General features: G+C 48.3%; 2 protein-coding genes across 2 annotated transcripts; both read right to left on the bottom strand.

Moving 5' to 3' along the window:
- Positions 1–10,617: 10,617 nt before the first annotated feature.
- LOC121665046 (multicilin-like) lies at positions 10,618–12,717 on the bottom strand. Its single transcript, XM_042028911.1, has 3 exons — positions 12,464–12,717; positions 12,204–12,314; positions 10,618–11,775 (listed from the first exon to the last, which is right to left on the bottom strand). Exons 1-3 carry the CDS (start codon positions 12,662–12,664, stop codon positions 11,293–11,295), a joined length of 795 nt encoding a protein of 264 aa, XP_041884845.1. The 5' UTR covers positions 12,665–12,717; the 3' UTR covers positions 10,618–11,292.
- A 335-nt stretch (positions 12,718–13,052) lies between these two features.
- On the bottom strand, positions 13,053–14,058 carry MCIDAS (multiciliate differentiation and DNA synthesis associated cell cycle protein). The gene is made up of 3 exons (XM_042028900.1): positions 13,850–14,058; positions 13,442–13,527; positions 13,053–13,133 (listed from the first exon to the last, which is right to left on the bottom strand). The coding sequence occupies exons 1-3, from the start codon at positions 14,049–14,051 to the stop codon at positions 13,053–13,055; spliced, it is 369 nt and encodes a 122-aa protein (XP_041884834.1). The 5' UTR covers positions 14,052–14,058.
- Between the last annotated feature and the right edge of the window lie 76 nt (positions 14,059–14,134).

The following is a 14,134-nucleotide window of genomic DNA, read 5'->3' as shown; positions in this document are numbered from 1 at the left end:
ATAACTATGAATTGCAACTATATCCAAGGCTTCAGGCATCTGCTGTAGGTGATTCCTCTCATGTTGTCTTGAACACAGGGCAAGGTTTCTAACATTCTTCCCTGGATAAGGGTAATTAACTATACAGCTTAAAAGCACTGTCATCTCTCATTGCAACTGTGTTTCACTCAAGTAATTGCTGACAGGTTCAGCTTCAACACCTGTGACTCCCTGAAGTTCTGCTGCATCTCCATATGATTTCCCATGGAAATAAGTCTCTGGTTTCACTGCCAAAGACTAATATTTACGGAATCGTGTCTGACTGTGTTTTTGATACAGTTGAACTCATAAGCTTTCAGTGAAAATGTTTTTCTGGGTTTGTTTTTCTGTTTCATTCTTTTAAAATTGATCCATTTACAATCATCAGATCAAAATAGATCTATACAATCAGAAAATATGCCTCACCTCCCTATCGAGATAGTGACTTCAGCAAAACAGATACGCAGTTTTTAGGTGACACAGGTTAAGTCGCGCCCTCAGTACTTTACAAACTTAATGTTGAAGATACCCAATTTGTACCTTACTCTGTAGGACATGTTCAACTATTTCAACTATTCCACTCTTTTAGGCCCCTAAACCCTTCCCTGATATTCATTGTATAGGTACAGGTCAAATCATCTCTGTCAACCCACAATTCACAAAATTCCGTTCCCCTCACAAGAGATACAAGTCCATTCCAGCTCTTCTCAGAGACACTATGAGTTTCTAGTCCTGCAAAGACCTTGGAACTGCGGGATTCCTGAACCTACCCAAAGGCCCACTGAGACAAAGGAGACTCTGAATTTCACCTGGAGATACAAATTTGATCACAAAATTAAAAAGAGAAGCACGGTATGAACATACACAAAAATGGAAGTGTACTAGAGACAATCAGACCAAGAACAAAATGGTATAAAAGAATTTAATAAATATCACTGTATCTGTTTTATTAATAACACATTTTACACAAAGAGGCCAGTGTGAGAGATTCAGCTACTGATTTTACCCTCATCTCTTCCTTTCCTCTTTGGTTGATATGCACCTGCTCTGCATTGCACACCCCAGAATATGATGAAGTATATGTTGGCCATTACTCTGATCATATTAGTGCATATTTGATAGCTCTAACTAGAATTCTGAAGAATATTGTATAGAAGTGCTGGGTGCCTATATCTCATCACCTGTGTAGTCATCCCTAGGGCACCAACCAATTTCGAAGAAAATAATAGGAAGAAATTTCCTAAGAGAAAAAAGAACTGAATCAGGGCTTTTAGAAAGCTGAGAAGTGGTGTGTCACAGGTTCAGTAGTGGCTGGTGCAAAATGTCCCAAGGCCACAACCTTTTGGAAGTCAAACTGAAATATATTAGGAAACCACCTTCATCTATTTATTTCCACCTGAGATCCACCTGAGTTAGGGAATTACAAAGCTACTTCTTTGGTGATGGACAGAGAAAGCCCATTGGAGTAGAAGGGTAGGCATAGTTATACTGCTTTTAAGAGAAAACTCTTTGCAGACAGTAAGTAAACTGAGAATTAAACTTCTCAGGCATTCACCATCAATCTATATTAATAAATAGTCCTATGAGCTCAGGCTTAATTTAAAGTCAGATGCTTCAACACTTGAAGCAGAGAACAGATCTCCTAATTTTGAGCAAGATGGGCAATTTTCTGTTAGTAGTGTAATTCTTTTTATTGCCTCCTTCATGACTGCTAGTTCTAAACATCAACGAAGTACTGAAATGCAAAACAGTTAATTCGTGAGCTCTAGAAATGTCACTTCGGAAATAGACCCTCCCTTCTTTTAAAGTTCCCTATTCAATGATTTAGAAAACTAAGATAGCCTAAAATCATGTGAGATTCATACCTTACCACACAAACCACACAGGCAGAGCCACCGTATACTCATGTGTGATTAGGACTGAGTAGAGAGGTCCTATTAAAGCCACTGAACCCATTTGAGTACTTAGGGTTAAGAGGATGTACTAATGTTGTTTGTAGACCTCAGGCCATGGAGTCCTCCCATGCATGCCCCAGCAGCTCAGCTACTGCCCAAGCGAGCTGGGACAGGCTTCAGTAAATGGCACCTCAAAGCCAAAGTGTGGGGGGGATGCAACCAAACACCAAAAGGACATCACTGGGCTTTGGACGTAGCTGCTGTGGAGACCAAAGAAATTAGACAACTGAATACCTTGCCTGATGTCTCAGAGAACTCTTCTGCTGTGGGACTGCTGAGGTTGTAAGAATAACAGGTACCAACTGCTACCAAAATGGTGCAGTGGCAGCAATACCACACCAGCTGGGATCCCACAAACCCCATCTGTGAGATGATTCGTGATTCATGAGGAGCCAGGGAGTGAGCCAAAAGACTCGCTCACACTCCAACAGTCCTATGTAGCCATGCATAAATCCAGTGTGGAGCGGAGACTGGTGATGGACTATCGTGGCCTGAACGAACCCAGACCACCACTGAACACTCCCATGCCAGACATGCTGGAGCTTCAGTAAGAACTGGAGTCCAAGGCAGCAAAGTGGTGCCACCACTGACATTGCGAATGCATTTTTCTCCATTCCTCTGGCAGCAGAGTGTAGGCCACTGTGCTTTCACCTGGAGGGGCGCGCAGTACACCTGGAACCGACTGCCCCAGGGGTGGAAGCACAGTCCCACCATCTGCGATGGGCTGATGCAGGCTGCACTGGAAAAGGGTGAGGCTCCAGAACATCTGCAATGCACAGATGACATCATTGTATGGGGGAACACAGAAGGGGAAGTTTTTGGAAAAGTGGAGAAGATAATCCAGATCCTCCTGAAGGATGGTTTTGCCATAAACCCAAGTAGGTCAAGGCCTGGGACTTCAGCTTTTAGGAGTAAAATGGCAGGATGGACATCATCAGATTTCAATGGACATGTTCAGTAAAATAGCAGCTATGTCCCCACTGACCTGCAGGTAGGAAACACAGGTTTTCATAGGTGCTGTGAGGTTTGCAGAATGCATATTCGAGATCACAGTCAGGCAGTAAACCCTCTCTATCATATGACATTAAAGAAGAATGATTTCAGGTGGGGTCCTGAACAACAACAAGCTCTTGAACAAATTAAGCAGGAGGTTGTTCGTGGAGTTGTACCTGGGTCAGTCAGGACAGGACAAGATGTGAAAAATGTGCTCTATACTGCAGCCAGGGAAAATGGTCCTTCCTGGAGTCCTGGTGAATGGTATCCAGGAGACCCAACGATGAGCCCTGGAGTTCTGGCTTCAAGGATACAAAGGATCCAAGGCCTGCTACACCCCAGCTGAAAAAGGGATCCTGGCAGCTCAGGATGGGGTTTAAGCTGCCTCAGAAGTGATTGGCACCGAAGCACAGCTTCTTCTGGCATCCTGACTGCCAGTGCTGGACTAGACGCTCAAAGGGAAAGTGTCTTCCACACATCATGCCACAGATGCTACATGGAATAAACGGATTGCTTTGATCACACAGTGAGCTCAAATAGGAAACCCCAGTCGCCCAGGGATCTTGGAAGTCATCATAAACTGGCCTGAAGGTGAAAATTTCAGACTATTATCACTAGAGGAGGAAAAGGTGACACATGCTGAGGAGGACCCACACTACAACCAGCTGCCAGAAAATGGAAAGTGATGCACTGTCTTCACTGATTGTTCCCACTGTATTGTAGGGACAAATTGAAAATGGAAAGGTGCATTATGGAGTCCTACACTATTGATGGACAAGATGGATCCAGTCAGTTCACAAAGCTGAAAGCCATCCAGCTGGCTTTAGATATCACTGAATGAGAGAAATGGCCAGTGCTCTACCTCTGCACTGACTCACCAATGGTGGCAAATGCTCTGCAGGGTTGGCTGGACCAATGGAAAAAGACCAATTGGCTGTGCAGAGGGAAACCCATCTGGGCTGCTGAAGTGTGTCAGGACACCTTGCCTGGGTAGAGAAGCTGGCTGTAAAGTAGGTGCGCATGTACCCAAGAGTTGGGCTACTGAAGAACATCAGAGCAATGGAGAGGTGGATCGAGCTGCCAAGATTGAAGTGCCCCAGGTGGATCTGGGAGGGCAACACAAGGGTGAATTATTTCTGGCTCAGCGTACCCATGAAGCCTCAGGTCACCAGGGAAGAGATGCAATATCCAAATGGTCTCATGATCGAGAGGTAGACTTAACCATGGATGCTCTCTTCCTAGTTCTCCCAAGATGTGGCAGACTGGTTACACCACACTACCACAAACAAACCCACCAAGGAAAGATTTATGTGCTTACAGTGGTGGAAACAACCACTGGATGGCTCTTAGGGAAGACATTTTGGATCAGTCCTGCCTCAAGCAAAGGCAAATCCATCCATGAGATTGTTTTTGCTCAAGGACATGGGTGCACTTGGTGGGTAATTCAGAAGGACAGGGAAACATGATTGTTACAGTGCGGATACTGCAACATGCATATCAGACAACGAGGCCTGTGGAAAATAAATATATATGGACCGATTCTTGATAGATATTTCAGAGAGATGGTTATTTTCCCAGCTGCATGGCTGGAGCTCTGCCAAGGAACTGAGGCAATCACGGGACTGGAGGGTCCTTTGCCCGCGCAGGGAACACAAACCAACCCATGGGAACGAGGCTGAGCAGGGGCATGGAAACCCCGTGTCTCCCCCCAGGGCCCCTCTCCCAGGGCTCCATGGCAGGGGGAGGGCCCCAACATTTCACTTGTTTATTTTCTAACAAAAAGAGATTTAAACTTAACCTTGAAAACAACTGGATAAACATGAGACGACAAGGACAGTTTCAAAACAAAACAAGCCACCCTCCTGAGTCTTTAAATGTCCAAACAGATTCTCTGGAACATCTTAAGGCTGACAGAAGGGAGACAGGACTCTCTGGGCATGCTTTGTGGGGAAACTGAGGCAGGAGAGGGTTTCTTCTATTTGTACCTGTTGGAACTCTAAGCAACAATAGTTAATTTCTTCCCTCCCCCTCTTCATCCCCCACTCGGCATTGGAAAGGGATTTTTGGGGAAAAAATTGGCAAAGGCGTGGTTTTGTGAGGGAAACCATGGGTGAAAAAATGTATTGGGAATACACTGGGAATATATAGGATATAGGATAAAAGGGAAAGGTGGGATTAGGGAAGGAAGACTGTAGGGGGGGCTTATAATGGAGATATTGTCTAACATGACTACGATTTTTAGCATATACACTGCCTTTCACAAAAACACCATCAGGCCCAGTGACTTCTGCTGCTTGTAACCCTTTTCTACCTTGCACAATTTTGAATTCCACCACCTCTCCATCTGCCAAGCTTGGGATGCATTTTTCAGGGTTACTCTTTTTAATAGCAGTTCTATGAACGAATATGTCTTATTGGTTGTCACATCTTGTTGTAAACCATAATTTTAACATTATACCATTTTACTATTCCTAAAACCTTAGCTATGATGATTTTTTCCTTTTTCCGAGTGGCTGCTGTTTTCTGTCTTGCTGCGTTTTTGCTTTCTCTTTCACTTCCGCTCGCTCCCATGTTGGAGCTGTTGGGGCTGCTCGTGCCTGCGCCCTCTTCCCGGGGTCGTATTCGGGGCTGCGCGGGCCGAGCTGCTCAGCTCCCTGCGCACCATCTCCTCTGCTCTCAGCTGCACTGCCACTGCCAGGCACCACATCCATGTCTCGGCCAGACCCCCAAGCGGCAGCCCCCCTGTGCCCTGCTCCAGCGCGCATCTTGGCTAGGCGCAGCTCTGCTCCACCGCCACCGCCGCCAGCCGCCGCCCACGCACCGCCCCTCTTGGTCAGGTGTTCCCGGGGCTCGCTCCACCACGCACTGCGAGGGGCCGGGCGGGCACCGCCGGGTCCCGCCGCTCCCGTCATGCCTCTCTCTGCTGCCGACACTGCGGCTCACGTGGCTCCGCCCGCGCGCGGGAACTGCCTGCTGTTGCTCAGAGAGGGCTTGGTCCACGTGGCCTGGGTCGCACAGACTCTGAGGCACGCTTCCCTTCGCCAAGACACAATTGACATTGCTCAACAGTCTCAGCAATTAAATAATATTCACGAAAATATTTTTCCATTGGCGTATATTTTGACTCAAAAATTAACTGTGTCCAAAAGGAATTCCAGAAGTGTTTGGTAAGAATTAAATCCCAAGAAACATAGAAAAAGTTCTTAAACAATCATGCCAGGAAGTGTTTCAGTTCCTTTTGAGCTTGAATTAAGCTAAAATTTACAAAAATTGCTGTTCAAGAATCTTTTCAAGTTTAAGATAAATGTCCATATGCGGCTCGGAGAGCTAAGAGTCTTTCCATGGTTCCTCCATAATTTAGATATGGAATAGCAAAACAAAAACAAGAAGAGGAATCCAGAGTTTACTCACAAATCAGTCACTGTAGGGATCTGCCAAGGAACTGTGGCAATCACAGGACCCGAGAGTCCTTGCCCGCACAGGGGAACACAAACCAACCAATGGGGAATGAGGTTGACCAGGGGCTCGGGAAATCCTGTGCCTCCCCCCGGGCCCCTCTCCCAGGACTACATGGCAGGGGGACGGCCCCAACACATGATGTGTACCTCAAGGAGGTTTGATTTTTGGGTGGGTGGAGTCTGTAATATTGAACTGTATAATATTGGTTGCTGAATGACACTGCCACTGTATGCCATAACTACCATGGGCAACAAGGATGAACTGCTCCAGATACACCAGTTGTGAGCTCCTGGTGCAGCTCACAAACAGCCAATAGCACATGAGCCCTCCTGCCCTGGAAGATGCCCAGGGAGGATAGAACCCACAGCCATGGACTACATGAACTCAACAGACACCTTGGAGGGACAGATGTTGACTACAGAAATAATACCTGTGTATGTGTATATTTTTATGTATCTATCTATATCTACATATATATATGTATGTATGTATGTTTGTATATGTATATGGCTCTCTGTCAGAGCCATGTGGGTATGCCTAGGTTATTATCTGCTGGGTGGTGGCAAGTAAGGGATTCTCATTTCCAAGAAGGAAAGGGCCATGCGTGCCGTATTGTTCTCTGTCTCAGAAAGCTGCATGACACTGGTTCTGCTCCGTTAGACTCTGTGAACATTTTGTGTGCAATCACCCTCTTTTATACATTGTTGTTTGTAGTATTGCCGCTGTTACTTTTCGTTTTCTTATCTCATTGCTGTTTCCAGTAAATTGTTATCTCAAACTATGATTCTGCCTTTTTTCTCTCTCACTAGTGTGTGGATGAAGGACTAGAGGGCAGGGAGTGGCAGTGTGGAGTTTAACTTCCAGCTGAATTTAAATCATGACACCCTCACAGGCAATTGCAACAACAATTTACTGGGTGAAAAAGAGAACAGACTCAAAATCCAAGCTGACCTATTTTAACAAGTGTGTTCTAATTGTAACTGAATTATCCACACAAGAAATCTGGAGATTTTACCAAAAATTAATGTTTTCGTGTGTTTTACCAATACATGAAAAACCTTGAAGATGCTTACTGATTTATTTTTTGTAGTATTTTATTTAAGAGTATAAAGTAAATATTGAACATAAATAGTCGTTTGCTATCAGAGTTTGAACAGGTGCTAGATGCAAGTCAGACTTTAAGACTGTTTCTGCTACAGCTATGAAATTGTTGTGCCAAAGCAAACTACAGCCTCTTTTGACCTCTTTAGCTTTAGTTATTTGTTAAGGCTGTACAATGCAAAATGCAAATAATGGCTGCTGCCCAGAAGTAAGTCAATGTTTAGAAAAGATGAAGAGTGCTGCTGCTGTCATATGAAAAGGACTGCAAATGCTTGCCTTTCTCTTGAATTTAGACATAGGGATATTTATATGTTACTTTAGAAAAATATTCAGGAAAACAAGGGACTAAATGTCAGTGGAATTCCGTTTTCCACCAAAGAAAAGAGAAATGAGCCAAACCAAACAGAAGTAGATTAGTACTGCTGCTATCACATGATGGCTGTGTTAGAGTCTGGTCTCTACATGATCACAAGCACCCAAGTCACCTCAGTGCCTGCCTGCCACCACACAGGGTCTGCGGCAAACCAACAGGAGCATCAGTTGCATCTTTGTGATGGAATATGAATGGGAGTTGTATGAATCCGTGTGCTTCAAAAACAGTGATCAGAGCAATTAACTGACACCAAACGTTTGCCTGCATTTACATACAACTTGATAATGAACATCAAATCAAGACCATTTCTATTACTGACGTGTGGAGAGTAGCTCAGACTGTGAATGGGAAATATTTTTGCTTTAGGAGAAACATTGAACAACCCTGGCAAGCCCTGCATAAAAATGCCATGCTGACATTCAGTCTTGGATACTGCATTTAGACAAGGGATGAGTAAAACTGCTGGTAAAAAAGGCTTTCACAAATGATAGCTCTAACAAAAGCCCTACGTCATTTCTAAACAACTCCACCCAGGTCCCTTCTGCCTTTTCCATCCTTAACATTACTGACTTAATACGCACCTATTTACTAGAAGTTAGTTGTCTTTCTAGTATGTAGTTTTAATCAAAATTTAATCAACCTTGAGGTCTGGTGTATTCTTTTAATGAACACCTAAGGATTTTACCCAAGGGAAAACCCATCTTCCCAGACAAAGTATATACGGAACTGGTGTGCTTATCTTCAGCACATGGTCAGTAAACCCTTACCTTGGCACCCACAAATTAAAAGATATTTTTCTCTTTCACCTCAAAACGTTCCAGCTGTCTGCAGTTCTGCAGACTTCCACACCACACTTCCACAGCCACACATCCCATGGCCTAGCACTAGCAGGGAAGGGAAAGGTGGAGATAGCTTACTTAGCATGGGCAGGTAAATAGCTCATGAAATGTTATTGCATCTACTTTGCTTTATTTCTGCTGGGGTCTTGCCCACCTCCCTGGACTGTGCACCACCAGAGAGAGAAAATCACAATGAGCATAAACCACAAACCAGCATGTTCTTCAGTTCATCACACCTGCATGTCCAGGGGCTCTGCACAGATTCTGTACAGACAATAAACATAAAGCATAAAATATAAAAGCATAAAATAGAGCAAAAATTGGATGTGAGGCTTCCTAGAGGTAGACTTCCAGCTTCTCCAGGGTCAGCTTCTGTTGAAACAACCATGAAACATGGGCATCAGAAGACCAGGCTTTGTTTCCTGTGATCCCAAGCACTCCTGCCTGAGAGAAAGACACCAGGAGCCCTTCTAATTTATTGTTGTCAAAAACAGTAAGTGGGCTGTTTTAATCTGTGCAAGAGCTTTGCCTAGTTTTTATACAGCTCCTGTATGGAAGTGGATGCATAAGTATCAATTCAAAATACACCTTTATAGATTAAAGGAGATGTTTACAGTGTACCACTAGAAATACATTTATAGCCTAACACCATGACCATACCATGTTGCATACCAAACACCTTTTATGAGTGTGTATCTGTGTGTCTGATGATGGTCCAATGAGCCTCACTGAGAAACATCCTGTTCTCATTAATCAATTTTCAGCCTTTCCAATTAATAGGGCTTAAATAGATTTTAAAAATACATCTATGATCATTTTCTATTATTTTTAGATCATATCTCAAAATTGATCATGGATCCTTTTACCATAGAAAACTATGAGTGAAAGTAATCAGTGGAAATGCCATAGCAGGTCCACTCTAAAAGTGGGTAAAAACATATTTGTAATTCTGAAAACACTTGAAGTAGCAGCAAGATCAACAGTAGTTGCAATCCAACAGGGTGGTTATTTCATTGTTGCATCCTACAAGAAGTGTACACTTCTAGTGTGTCACTTAATTTCTGAGGAATTAATATTCTTATGAGCAATTACGTAATTGTACACAACGTACATTTTGTGCTTGATTTCATAAAACACACAGAGAGGAACTGTTTATATATATACAGAATCTACCTTTTGCTATCAATTTATTCCCTGCTGAATTCAATGCAGACAGGAAGCTTTTGTCTCTTCTGTCTGCTGTCAAACCAGAGCTTTTGTACAGGATTTTGGCCTAAGTGGCAATGGTCTCCTGCAGTAATATAAATGTCTTTGAAGTCATCCCAGGGTTGAGCCCATAGCATCCCAGAAAGGGCTTCAGTGCCATTCCTGCTAGAAAAATGTCAGTGCTGCAGACATGAAGACCTCAGATACTCCATGACCACTTTTGCAGTCTCCGAGCAGCCATACAACTACACGTTGTGCTGACAACAACCATTCTCCTTCTGAATACATCTCTGCTTGCCAAAAGCGCAACAGTATGTGCAGTGTTTCAACTCCTCTAGGAAATCCACCGAAGTGATGATGTACTGTCAGTTTAACCATCACAAAAGTCTGTAACCACTGGACTGCTGTTAATGTGCATGGACCCATGCAAGAACACGGGAAAATTTGAGGGCTGAAAAAATTATAACTTCACAGAGAGAAAATCCCTGCCCTGGATGGAGCACAGTGTGTCACTTGTGTGTCACAGAAGTATAAAAATATCAGGTACCATTTCATGAGTGTTATTAGTGGTTCAGCTTTCAAACTAGTGGGTGAAATTAAATGTATCCATTCAGAACAGTTTAACATCACTCTTTACATTTCTCTTCATGTAAGTTAGTATCACTGAATGTTGAAAGCAGCATATTTTATTCTAAAACTTTCTGCTTTCTGCTGTCTCTGCTCTAATGAAAGCAAATATGCATACCTGATGCAAAATGAAGTCTGCATTAAATCTGTACAAATAAAATGGCAATTTAAGCACTATTTAATAATCACAACGAGTACAAATATACACATACACTTGCACATATGAACGATACAAATGCACTTTGTAAACACTGTGGGTGTAAAATTCCACGATGGGGCAGGTGCATCGTGTTTAACCACTATCAGTCTGCTTTCGTACTGGCCAGCTCCAGCCACTGTCCCGTCAGCTACGGTCGTCAGCTCAGCTAACTAAAACTTCCGGATAAAACCGGGCAGATCTTCGTTTAATTTCTACTTCTGTTACATTCATTAACAAGCTACTGAGGGCAAGCTGCCGACCCAGGAGCTATGGCGACTCCGCTTACAAAGCCTGCGGCGCCGTGCCCGCGGCGCAGGACCCTCGCTGAGGCACGGTGGCTTGCTTCTGCCGCGCTCGTCCCGTCGCTCCTGCAGCGGGGGGCGGGGAGGAGGGGAAGGGCGAATGCCCCTTTTCCAAGAGAAAATGGGAGCGTGCCGTCGGGTGGGGTGCGCTGCCATACTCACGCTGCAGAGGCCCCCCTCCGCCCCGCCCGGGACACGGGAGCCCGGGGCCGCGGGGGTCTCAGCGCGGCACCCATCGGAAGCGGTGCCCGCCGGCGGCGGTGCGGAGAGTGAAGGCGTTTCCCTGCGGGAAGGCCAGGGTGCGGATGGCGCCCGCCTCCCCCAGCGCCGCCCGGAGGCTGCCGCCCCCCTCCAGCTCCCCGCCGACCGGGCGCGGGGCGGCGCGACCGGTGCGCAGCCCGCGGAAGGCGCCGTGCAGACGCGGGCCCGGCCGCGGGCGCTTGGCCGTGGGGCTGCCTCCCGGGCTGCCCCCGGGGCTGCCCCCCGACCTGTCCCCCGCCTTGCCCCCCAGGCTTCGCAGGGCGGCGCGGCACTTCTCCGACACGACCCGCAGCATGGCATCCACGCCCTCCGCATCTTCCCGGCCGCTCCCTGCCGGGGCAGCGGCGGCGGTGGCGGCGGCGGCGGGAGGAGGAGGCAAAGGATGAAGAAGAGGAGGAGGAGGGAGGGCTGTCCCGTCGGCGCTTTGCGGGAGCATCAGCGTCTGCCGGAGAGAGGGAGCGCGAGTTTCGCGATCTGCGCTGCACCGCCCCGTCCTATTCCGCACCACACTGCGCCCCACTGCTCCATCCCACATCGCACGGCCCCATCCCACATCTCACTGCTCTGCCCCGAACTGTACCACCCTGATCCCCCACTGCCCGGCTCCACCCCGGACTGCTTCACCCCAAAACGCACCAATCCACGTTGCCCTGCCCCACCCCGTCCCATCCCACACCACCCTGGCCTGCACCACACAACTCCCATAACCCTACACTGCACAATCCCATTCCACATCTCCCACCACCCCGGCCCTGTCCCACCTAGTGCTACCTCACCCTGCACCCTGTTCCCCTCTGCAGCCGACTTCACACTGTCACCCAGGGACCAGCTGGGCCGTGGCAGCCAGGCCAAATGGTGAGCAGCACTCACGTCAAGAACAGCGGCCAGCTGCCTGGCCTGACTTGCCAGCTCCTTCAGCTGCACGTTGCTCTCCCGCAGCGTCACCAGCTCTTCCTGCCTCTGTGTGAGGGTCTCCTGCAGCTGTGAAGGACAAATGGGGAAAGGAGTGGTTGAGACAGCCCCACCATCCAGGGGCTGGGGGATGCTGCACACCAGGGCCCTGGAGTCGCCTCAGCAAGATGCAGCAGAACAAACACGACGCAGGCTGGGGAGATCTTTGGGTTTCCTACCTGGCTGTTTGCCTCCAGGGCATGTCCCAATGCTTGCTGGTGCTGGTCTGCCAGGTCCCTCCAGCACGGCTCGGGGGAAGACAGGGGCTGTGGGAGCACCTGCACCAGCATGCTACTCTGCAGCTGTGGGGTGCAGGGGCCAAAAGCCACCTCCTCACCAAGTGAGAAATCAAAATCAGTACAGTCCAGCGATGGTGGCATTAAGGTGGATACATCTGGAAGGAATAGCCACCAGTGTTAAGACTATGGAGGTATGCATGTGCTCTGTTCTCCCCAGCCCCAACCCACCATTCTGGTTCTAAACATCCCTCTGGTATGTCCTGAGATGCTTTTACTTTACTGTGACAGCTGTGCACCCCAAATCTGTTTGGATTTAATTTGTCTCCTGTGGGAGAAAGCTCAGTGACAACTCAGGTCTCTAAGGGAGTGAGCAGGAATGCACTACCTTACAGACTGTCCCATGGTGGGACAAGCATGCAGTGAGTGGGCATCCAAAATTCCGAAAGCAAAGCAAAAAAGAGGAGACCAAATGCAGCATGACTGCAGATGTGCACATGCAGGTACGTTTGGCTCAAGTAAGGAGAAGTATCTACTTGCCAGGTATAAAATCACCGACAGTATCTCTGAACTCCTGGAAATCAAACTCTGGCCCATCCTGGAAGCAGGGACCCTGGCAGGGGTGAAGGAAATGATCCAGTGAGCAGGGCCCAGTGCTCAGACCTGCCCACACCACTGTTCATACCGTTCCAACAGTGTCTGCTGCCTGTGCTCACCAGCTTATCACAGTTCCAGCACCCCCAGGCACCATCCCCTTGCCACTAACCCATCTGACACATGGGACAAGATGCTGTCCTCTGCTGTGTCCATTTCGCAGGTTGGAAACCGGAGGCTAGGGGAGTTGCCAGCCCCCATCTGCTTGAGAGAGCTACCCCTCCAGGTGTCAAGTGCAGCCTAGGCTGTTCCGAACAGTAGGTTTACCTGCTGCAGGGTCACGGGGCCAGCTGGGGTGGTGGGAAGGATGGGGGCAGAGGCTGTCAAATCCTGCCAGTTGATGGTGCTGAGCACTGGGGACAGTCAGAGACAGAGGTGAGTAGCGCAGGCAGGGAAGGGCATAGCCGGGGGGGCATGGCAAAATGAGCAGCATGGCTGGGGGGCATCCTTGGTGCAGGGCTGGGAAACATGGTGAGAAGGCACCAGGGAGGATACAGTGGACGTGATGGAGAAGGGTCATGGCCGGGGGAACGCGGCGGAGGGCAAGGTGGGAGTGTTACAGCCGGGGGATGCTGGGCTGGGGAGCACGGTGGGGGACACCAGAGGGGCGCAGAAGGAGAAACGGGGAAGGGTACACGCCTGGGGGTCAAGGCTGTCCGCCACAGACTGACTCACCGAGGGCGGGCGCGGCGGGAGCCGGCGAGGCGCCGCTGCGGCGAGGTCGGGGCAGGAGAGCTCGGGGACTTTGGGCGGCGGGGGGCGTCCACGCCGTGTCCCCGCCGGGCCGGGCCGTCTTCTTGGCTAGGCGGACGGGCGGGCCCTGAACCGTGTTGGGGCAGATGGTGCCGAAGGCTCGGCGGCGGCCGCCCTGCTCCATGCTGGAGCCGCGGCCCCGGCCCCGGCCCCGGCCCCGACCCCGGCCCCGGCCCCGGCCTCGGCTCCAGCTCCGGTGCCGGCGGG

This window comes from Corvus kubaryi, unplaced genomic scaffold, assembly GCF_017639235.1.
Source record: "Corvus kubaryi isolate FWS band 111438036 unplaced genomic scaffold, C.kubaryi_AGA036_p1.0 37308, whole genome shotgun sequence".
NCBI classification, from domain to species: Eukaryota; Metazoa; Chordata; class Aves; order Passeriformes; family Corvidae; genus Corvus; species Corvus kubaryi.
Note: the sequence above shows the minus strand (reverse complement) of the source record. Positions and strands in the feature narration are given on the sequence as shown.

Bases quoted from the DNA above. Each gene is read 5' to 3' on its own strand.
- LOC121665046 (XM_042028911.1), bottom strand. From the start codon at position 12,664: ATGCCACCATCGCTGGACTGTACTGATTTTGATTTCTCACTTGGTGAG. The intron at 12,315-12,463 runs GTAGGAAACCCA...TGTCCTTCACAG, and splicing joins CCCTGGAGGCAAACAGCCAG to CTGCAGGAGACCCTCACACA. The intron at 11,776-12,203 runs GTGAGTGCTGCT...TCTCTCCGGCAG, and splicing joins AGCTGGCCGCTGTTCTTGAC to ACGCTGATGCTCCCGCAAAG.
- MCIDAS (XM_042028900.1), bottom strand. From the start codon at position 14,051: ATGGAGCAGGGCGGCCGCCGCCGAGCCTTCGGCACCATCTGCCCCAAC. The intron at 13,528-13,849 runs GTGAGTCAGTCT...GACTGTCCCCAG, and splicing joins TCCCGCCGCGCCCGCCCTCG to TGCTCAGCACCATCAACTGG. The intron at 13,134-13,441 runs GTAAACCTACTG...CACCCCTGCCAG, and splicing joins GCCCCGTGACCCTGCAGCAG to GGTCCCTGCTTCCAGGATGG.